The 9,961-nt window shown below is 43.7% G+C and overlaps 1 protein-coding gene across 1 annotated transcript in view; it reads left to right on the top strand.

The window, feature by feature from the left end:
* The first annotated feature begins 6,576 nt into the window (after window positions 1-6,576).
* The window catches only part of LOC124545250 (serine protease inhibitor 3-like), a 121,041-nt gene continuing 117,656 nt past the window's right edge, over window positions 6,577-9,961 (top strand). The window contains exon 1 of the mRNA XM_047124123.1: window positions 6,577-6,751. Coding sequence (XP_046980079.1) covers window positions 6,685-6,751 — 67 coding nt within the window. The 5' untranslated portion in view covers window positions 6,577-6,684. The remainder of the gene's footprint in view (window positions 6,752-9,961) is intronic.

The following is a 9,961-nucleotide window of genomic DNA, read 5'->3' as shown; positions in this document are numbered from 1 at the left end:
GGGAATGTGTTTCTCTGCGGCCTCCTTGACAGTATTAGCTACTTCTGTCCACATCTCTTGCGAGCTTTTGTCCTCCAGCTGTAATACATTAAATCTGTTCTGTACCTCTACAGCGCAGTCGGAGGATATAGAGTTAAGGTCGTATCTGCAAGTTGGGATAATTTTTGCTACATTCTGAAGTTTCAGCCGAAATTTTGCAATCAGAAGCTCATGATCTGATCCGCAGTCAGCCCCAGGTCTTGTTGTAGCTGACTGAACCGCGTTCTTCCACCTCTGATTACAAAGTATGTAATCAATTTGGTTCCGGTGCTGGCCATCTGGCGAAGTCCAGGTATATAGGCGTCGTTTTGGTAGTTGAAACACTTTATTAGTAATTATCAATGAATTTTCTTGGCAGAATTCTAGGAGTCTCTGTCCAGCTTCATTTGTTGTACCAAGACCATATTTCCCTGTTATACCTTCTACAGCTTGATTTCCCACTTTTGCATTCCAATCTCCAACTATGAAGACGATATCCTTTTTTGGTGTTGACAGTAGTAATTCTTGTAAATCTCCATAGAACTGGTCAATAATTTCCTTTTCAGCATCGGTTGTTGGTGCATAAACTTGAATTACTCTGATGTTGAGGGGCTGACCTTGGAGTCTGATGGACATCATTCTATCATTTTTATATTTGCATCCCATTACAGCTTCTCTCACTTTATCACTAACTATGAAGGCTAATCCATTACTTCTGTTGCTTTCGTGCCCAGAATAATACACCATATGGCCATCCGAAGCAAATTCTCCCATGCCAGTCCACCTCATTTCACTTATTCCCAATATGTCGATGTTAATTTTCTCCATTTCTCTTTTCACTATGTCTAGTTTTCCTTGATACACGGATCTTACATTCCATGTTCCTATGCAGTGCTTCTCTTTGCACCATCTTACTCTTCGTGAAGCTCCTCTCAACCTGGTTCTCCCCGGAGATCCGATCGAGGAACTTGAAACTCCGGAACATTTTGAGCTGAGCGAAGCCATGGGGTTTTCTTGGGATAGTTCAGTGGTGGTTTCCCGTTGCCTTCCACTGTCCTCCAACTCCTGTCTGCTCACTGACTCAGTTTCCCGCTGGGGTTGGTTACCCAACCCTCCGCTGAGTTGCTCGGCTTAACAGGGGCACCACGTGTAGGTAGGAAGATGGAGAATTGAGGTGATAGAGGCTATGAGAACTCTCTTGCTGAGTTCTTGTAATCGCGTATCACCCCCATTTTATGCCAGAGTCTCATGAAGTCTGCAGAGACCCCCCCAGGTCATTTCCTGGGCCCCAGTGTAATGTAGTGCAAAATTTCGAAGAAGGCAGCAATTGAAATAAGACAACCCGTCTGTTTTACATTCCTGTTTTGGAAGTTCCGTAATTCCAATTGTATCTAACAAGTGGTTTTGCATAATACATTAAATCTCATAAATTTGTTCTTCCATTTGTTTACTAGTAGGTAATGCTTGTCCAATATATGTTCGCAATATTTTGCATTTACAGATGAAGCTATAATTAAGAAAATTTAGGTTAGCATTTTTATCTTTCAGTATTTTATATAGTATGATGTATATCTTATGTAAAAGTCTTTTTTAATTGTATACTCCAGTTTCAGCATAAAATAAGCAAGGTTTCGTGGATAGTTACTCATAAAAATGTTAAACTTTTAATCGTTAATTTAATAAATTAGCACTGCAGTTTTGTTGACTTGACTGTTAAAAAAAACTTGTAAATTGGAGGAGCAAAAGGATCAAGAATGGACAGTCGGAGACAGTTTTGAGACACAACCACTGTGTGGCAATAATCCAAAAGGGGAAAAGGAAATTGCTAATATCTGTAACCAGTTAAGGTGTAAACAAAATCAAGATGAAGAATGGAAATCTGTAAAGAGTTACATGGGTGAAAAGGGGCATGAAAAAGTGAAACTATATTATCAGGTTTTTAAACCAACTTGGGCAGTTGGAAAGTATGTTGGCCCAGACAACACACAGATACATTAATTAAAAAATACACAACAGTTATGGACACTGTGGCATAAGGAAATGTGTACAAAAACTGAAGGAAAATGTATATTTCAACGATATCTCTAGGAGAGACAGGAATTGTCTGTTAATCTGTGACTGATGTCAGAAAGTTAAAGTCTCCAATCAAAAGCATCAGGGTGTTATGCAAAATATGCATAATACATTAAATCGCACAAAATTTGTTCTTCCATTTGTTTACTAGTAGGTCATGCTTGTCCAATATATGTTCGCAATATTTTTCATTTGCAAATGAAGCCACAATTAAGAAAATTCAGGTTAGCATTGTTATCTTTCAGTATTTTATATAATACGGTGTATATCCCATGCAAAAGTCTTTTTTATTGTATACGCCAGTTTCAACGTAAAATAAGCAAGGTTTTGTGAATAGTTCCTCACAAAAGCGTTACACTTTTAATTGTTAATTTAATAAATTTGCACTGTAGTTTTGTTGACTTGCTTGTTAAAAAAACGTATAAATAGGAGGAGCACAAGGCTCAAGAACGGACAGTTGGAGAGTTGTAGACAGTTTTGCACGCAACCACTGTGTCGCACGTCTGTGCAGTAATCTAATTGTTGTAATACAGTATTGTGACTATGTAGTCTGTTATGTGGAATGAGCTCCCACTAAGAAGAAATGGTGCATGTCATAAATAAATCACTATAAAACGACTTGGTACCTGGATTATTTAATGGAGTTCACGTAACTTGATCCAGTTAGCAGATGAAATGGACCGAGGAAACGACTACTTCAGCAGCAGCAGCAGGAGGCAGATTACTCCGAGTTACACCGAACTAAGATACATATAAGAAATTAACTGAACTATATATGTGTCACTGCAGAACTAATTACTAGGTGTAATGTTTTGGAAACTGTTCTAGCTGTAAACACTTGGATTTGTCTCAAAGTAAGTCTTTGAGTGGTGGAGGACAATGTGATCAGTAAGAACCGCCCCCCCCCCCCCCCCATGATCCCATGATCACACGTTTCTTGACATCTATAGAACACAAGAATAACGACAATTTTTTGAGGTTTTTTTGTTTAAATCAAATAATCTCTTGTCTGTGTTGAAAAAACTGTCGCCCCACAAAATTTCACTGTCTCCCGGCGTAACAGTTTGGTCACACAATTTACTTTCGATTACTCAAAGACTGAACTGAATTTACTTTATGTAAATGAAAAATTGATTTTACTTTAAAACAACAACAATAAAATACCTACCAAGCCAGCAGAAGTCACTCGCTAAGCTAAATACAGAATAAATGAAAGAGCGCGCTCTATTTGCGTTCTATCTTTAGTTATTACTTTTGCCAGTGTAATTTTACTTTACTTTGAGTAGCGTCTCTCATGTAATACAAGAATGAACAATTACTGAGGCAGGAAATCTATAGTGAAACTCGTCATTAGCAAACATACAAAACTGGCAGTAAATGTTTAATCAATTTTCATATTTCACGACACTACGTGATTGCATGGAAAGGAAAACGGTCCTGCTTGGTAATAATGTCTGAGAACAATGACAACCCAGGTGCCCTACAAGTTTTAACTATTGCAGGTTATTTCAGTTTAACCATACTTTGTGAAAGAAATGCTGCTGGGCAATGCCAACGTGAGTTTAAAATTTTTCTCTTAACAGTCTTACGATGTTGTAGCTGCGCGGACGGGGAAGAATGTAACCGACGACAATACTGAGAAGCCGTTTTTGCTGCTGCTGCTGTTCGATGAGAACCCTGAGTCGTCTCCAGATCCACGGATAATTATGGGACAGGCGATAGTTGGAAGTGCAGCTTCGTCCGCCTGTCCACTCCTACCGTGAGCTCAATACTCGCGGTTAACGAATCGGGCACGTGTACATTGGCGCGAGCATGGCTGCACAGCGCGTGTACGGGAGCACCCAACAAACACTTCCGCACTCTTTCATGACTCAAGCTGCTCTGCTTCCCCCCTGCACGCAACGCGACAGAGACTCTCCATACGCAAAGATGAACAACGGCACAGCTACTGCCACTTCTTCATTGCTGTCGTTACGTTAAAATACAGCTTCCTTGGCTATTAGCCGCGCGGGATTAGCCGAGCGGTCCAAGGCGCTGCAGTCATGGACTGTGCGGCTGGTCCCGGCGGAGGTTCGAGTCATCCCTCGGACATGGGTGTGTGTGTTTGTCCTTAGGATAATTTAGGTTAAGTAGTGTGTGTGCTTAGGGACTGTCCCATAAGATTGCAAACACATTTGAACATTTTTTTGGCTATTGCCCAGAAATTTTCAATATTTACACTGTAATTACAATCAATTCTGTACAGTACTGCGTGAAGAGTTTGACAGAGTACTGAAAGACCTGAGTCGAAACGAGGCCCCGGGAGTAGACAACATTCCATTAGAACTACTGATGGCCTTGGGAGAGCCAGTCCTGACAAAACTCTACCATCTGGTGAGCAAGATGTATGAGACAGGCGAAATACCCTCAGACTTCAAGAAGAATATAATAATTCCAATCCCAAAGAAAGCAGGTGTAGACAGATGTGAAAATTACCGAACTATCAGTTTAATAAGTCACAGCTGCAAAATACTAACGCGAATTCTCTACAGACGAGTGGAAAAACTGGTAGAAGCCGACCTCGGGGAAGATCAGTTTGGATTCCGCAGAAATGTTGGAACACGTGAGGCAATACTAATCTTACGACTTATCTTAGAAGAAAGATTAAGAAAAGGCAAACCTACGTTTCTAGCATTTGTAGACTTAGAGAAAGCTTTTGACAATGTTAACTGGAATACTCTCTTTCAAATTCTGAAGGTGGCAGGTATAAAATACAGGGAGCGAAAGGCTATTTACAATTTGTACAGAAATCAGATGGCAGTTATAAGAGTCGAGGGGCATGAAAGGGAAGCAGTGGTTGGGAAAGGAGTGAGACAGGGTTGTAGCCTCTCCCTGATGATATTCAATCTGTATATTGAGCAAGCAGTAAAGGAAACAAAAGAAAAATTCGGAGTAGGTATTAAAATTCATCGAGAAGAAGTAAAAACTTTGAGGTTCACCGATGACATTGTAATTCTGTCAGAGACAGCAAAGGACTTGGAAGAGCAGTTGAACGGAATGGACAGTGTCTTAAAAGGAGGATATAAGATGAACATCAACAAAAGCAAAACGAGGATAATGGAATGTAGTCAAATTAAATCGGGTGATGCTGAGGGAATTAGATTAGGAAATGAGACACTTAAAGTAGTAAAGGAGTTTTGCTATTTAGGGAGTAAAATAACTGATGATGGTCGAAGTAGAGAGGATATCAAATGTAGACTGGCAATGGCAAGGAAATCGTTTCTGAAGAAGAGAAATTTGTTAACATCGAGTATAGATTTAAGTGTCAGGAAGTCGTTTCTGAAAGTATTTGTATGGAGTGTAGCCATGTATGGAAGTGAAACATGGACGATAACTAGTTTGGACAAGAAGAGAATAGAAGCTTTCGAAACGTGGTGCTACAGAAGAATGCTGAAGATAAGGTGGGTAGATCACGTAACTAATGAGGAGGTATTGAATAGGATTGGGGAGAAGAGAAGTTTGTGGCACAACTTGACTAGAAGAAGGAATCGGTTGGTAGGACATGTTTTGAGGCATCAAGGGATCACAAATTTAGCATTGGAGGGCAGCATGGAGGGTAAAAATCGTAGAGAGAGACCAAGAGATGAATACACTAAGCAGATTCAGAAGGATGTAGGTTGCAGTAGGTACTGGGAGATGAAGAAGCTTGCACAGGATAGAGTAGCATGGAGACCTGCATCAAACCAGTCTCAGGACTGAAGACCACAACAACAACAACAACGATTACACATTAAATACACTTTCTGTATTACAGCTTATAGCTTCAGAATCAAAAGTACAGTGCAAGTTATCAACGGATATCAAACGGCGAAAATTTTGAATAGTGCAGAAGGTATTTTATCTGCATTTTCTGTGCTACACCGTCATTCAGATTTATGTTTTCCGTGATTCTGCTAAATCACTCCAGGTAAATGCCGGGATGCTCCTGTCGCAAGAGCACGGCTAATTCACATAGCTATCTTTTCGTAATCCGGCTCGTACACCGTGTCTAATGACAAAGCAGTCGACAGAACATTATATCTTAACCTTTCATCTTTCCTTCCGATACTCGCTAAGCTCCTATTTTGTTCACAAAACGACACTGCTGAACTGCACTGGCGATCACAATGGTCCTACGTGATAACCTTCGACCTTCGTTTTGTTGTCTAAGACGGCACTACAGTCACGTCAAGTCTTCCGCAAGTTCTGCTTTCGAGCGCTCGTCTGCCTTTTCCGTCCTAGCGTTCACACTGCGCCTGTTTTTAGACAGGAATGGCAGGTGTTTGACCGTGTATAGGATAAGGAGCGAGCGCATCTCGTGGAAGGATGTCGTGATGCGATCTGAATGGCAGGTGTTCCGTGCTGACGTTCACTCCGCTAACAATACGAGGAAAGTGTGTTACCCGTAGCGAGTTGCAACAGCTCTGTTTACTTCACGCCCGCGGGTAACCACCTGTGCATCTGTGCACTGGTCTTCGCTGTCTCCCCGTGTCCAAAACGTGGCGTACTACGCCGCAGGCTCGCGTATATAAGACGGAGGCGAGGGACCGGAGAAGTGTCACTTGCAAGCGCGACATGGCGAAACTACTGGCCGTCTATCTGCTGCTGCTGGTTGCTGCCCTGTTCTGCGAACAGGCCCTCGGTGAGTGATGTGCGCACCACTCTCGTTCTAGCAGAGCTTTTCCTGTATTGTTTGCAATATGGTTTCCCCTGGTACATTGTGGAAGGTACAACATGCTGAAAACTTCTTTTGACGCGTTTATTCAATGGGTCTTTAGCGTTAGTCATTCAGCCAGAGAAGTGGAGTAACCCTGGAATGTTATTCAGTAATATATATATATATATATATATATATATATATATATATATACTCCTGGAAATGGAAAAAAGAACACATTGACACCGGTGTGTCAGACCCACCATACTTGCTCCGGACACTGCGAGAGGGCTGTACAAGCAATGATCACACGCACGGCCCAGCGGACACACCAGGAACCGCGGTGTTGGCCGTCGAATGGCGCTAGCTGCGCAGCATTTGTGCACCGCCGCCGTCAGTGTCAGCCAGTTTGCCGTGGCATACGGAGCTCCATCGCAGTCTTTAACACTGGTAGCATGCCGCGACAGCGTGGACGTGAACCGTATGTGCAGTTGACGGACTTTGAGCGAAGGCGTATAGTGGGCATGCGGGAGGCCGGGTGGACGTACCGCCGAATTGCTAAACACGTGGGGCGTGAGGTCTCCACAGTACATCGATGTTGTCGCCAGTGGTCGGCGGAAGGTGCACGTGCCCGTCGACCTGGGACCGGACCGCAGCGACGCACGGATGCACGCCAAGACCGTAGGATCCTACGCAGTGCCGTAGGGGACCACACCGCCACTTCCCAGCAAATTAGGGACACTGTTGCTCCTGGGGTATCGGCGAGGACCATTCGCAACCGTCTCCATGAAGCTGGGCTACGGTCCCGCACACCGTTAGGCCGTCTTCCGCTCACGCCCCAACATCGTGCAGCCCGCCTCCAGTGGTGTCGCGACAGGCGTGAATGGAGGGACGAATGGAGACGCGTCGTCTTCAGCGATGAGAGTCGCTTCTGCCTTGGTGCCAATGATGGTCGTATGCGTGTTTGGCGCCGTGCAGGTGAGCGCCACAATCAGGACTGCATACGACCGAGGCACACAGGGCCAACACCCGGCATCATGGTGTGGGGAGCGATCTCCTACACTGGCCGTACACCACTGGTGATCGTCGAGGGGACACTGAATAGTGCACGGTACATCCAAACCGTCATCGAACACATCGTTCTACCATTCCTAGACCGGCAAGGGAACTTGCTGTTCCAACAGGACAATGCACGTCCGCGTGTATCCCGTGCCACCCAACGTGCTCTAGAAGGTGTAAGTCAACTACCCTGGCCAGCAAGATCTCCGGATCTGTCCCCCATTGAGCATGTTTGGGACTGGATGAAGCGTCGTCTCACGCGGTCTGCACGTCCAGCACGAACGCTGGTCCAACTGAGGCGCCAGGTGGAAATAGCATGGCAAGCCGTTCCACAGGACTACATCCAGCATCTCTACGATCGTCTCCATGGGAGAATAGCAGCCTGCATTGCTGCGAAAGGTGGATATACACTGTACTAGTGCCGACATTGTGCATGCTCTGTTGCCTGTGTCTATGTGCCTGTGGTTCTGTCAGTGTGATCATGTGATGTATCTGACCCCAGGAATGTGTCAATAAAGTTTCCCCTTCCTGGGACAATGAATTCACGGTGTTCTTATTTCAATTTCCAGGAGTGTATATATAGGGTGAGTCACCTAACGTTACCGCTGTATATATTTCGTAAACCACATCAAATACTGACGAACCGATACCACAGACCGAACGTGAGGAGAGGGGCTAGCGTAATTGGTTAATACAAACCATACAAAAATGCACGGAAGTATGTTTTTTATCACAAACCTAGTTTTTTTTAAATGGAACCGCGTTAGTTTTGTTAGCACATCTGAACATATAAACAAACACGTAATCAGTGCCGTTTGTTGCATTGTAAAATGTTAATTACATCCGGAGATATTGTAACCTAAAGTTGACGCTTGAGTACCGCTCCTCCGCTGTTCGATCGTGTGTATCGGAGAGCACCGAATTACGTAGGGATCCAAAGGGAACGGTGATGGACCTTAGGTACAGAAGAGACTGGAACAGCACATTACGTCCACATGCTAACACCTTTTTATTGGTCTTTTTCACTGACGCACATGTACATTACCATGAGGGGTGAGGTACACGCACACGCGTGGTTTCCGTTTTCAATTACGGAGTGGAATAGAGTGTGTCCCGACATGTCAGGCCAGTCGATGTTCAATGCGGTGGCCATCATTTGCTGCACACAATTGCAATCTCTGGCGTAATGAATGTCGTACACGCCGCAGTACATCCGGTGTAATGTCGCCGCAGGCTGCCACAATACGTTGTTTCATATCCTCTGGGGTTGTAGGCACATCACGGTACACAGTCTCCTTTAACGTACCCCACAGAAAGAAGTCCAGAGGTGTAAGATCAGGAGAACGGGCTGGCCAATTTATGCGTCCTCCACGTCCTGTGAAACGCCCGTCTAACATCCTGTCAAGGGTCAGCCTTGCGGAATGTGCAGGTGCACCATCATGCTGATACCACATATGTCGACGCGTTTCCAGTGGGACATTTTCGAGCAACGTTGGTAGATCATTCTGTAGAAACGCGATGTATGTTGCAGTGCTCTCCAATACACACGATCGAACAACGGAGGAGTGGTACTCAAGCGTCAACTTTAGGTTACAATATCTACGGATGTAATTAACATTTTACAATGCAACAAACGGCACTGATTACGTATTTGTTTACATGTTCAGATGTGTCCTTTGGACTGACATTCTGTCGCACTGACCACTCAGCTACCAGGGGCGGACACTATGAAGATAAAGTAGCTACGAGTTGTATATATATATATATATATATATATATATATATATATATATATATATATATATATGGTGAGTCACCTAACATTACCGCTGCATATATTTCGTAAACCACATCAAATACTGACGAACCGATACCACAGACCGAACGTGAGGAGAGGGGCTAGTGTAATAGTTTAATACAAACCATACAAAAATGCACGGAAGTATGTTTTTTAACGCAAACCTACGTTTTTTTAAATGGAACCACGTTAGTTTTGTTAGCACATCTGAACACATAAACAAATACGTAATCAGTGCCGTTTGTTGCATTGTAAAATGTTAATTACATCCGGAGATATTGTAACCTAAAGTTGACGATTGAAACCTCCGACGTTCAGTTGCGTGTTGTAACAAACAC

Source organism: Schistocerca americana, chromosome 8 (genome assembly GCF_021461395.2).
Source record: "Schistocerca americana isolate TAMUIC-IGC-003095 chromosome 8, iqSchAmer2.1, whole genome shotgun sequence".
NCBI classification, from domain to species: Eukaryota; Metazoa; Arthropoda; class Insecta; order Orthoptera; family Acrididae; genus Schistocerca; species Schistocerca americana.
The sequence above is the reverse complement of the archived record's forward strand: the minus strand, read 5'-3'. Positions and strand labels throughout refer to the sequence as shown.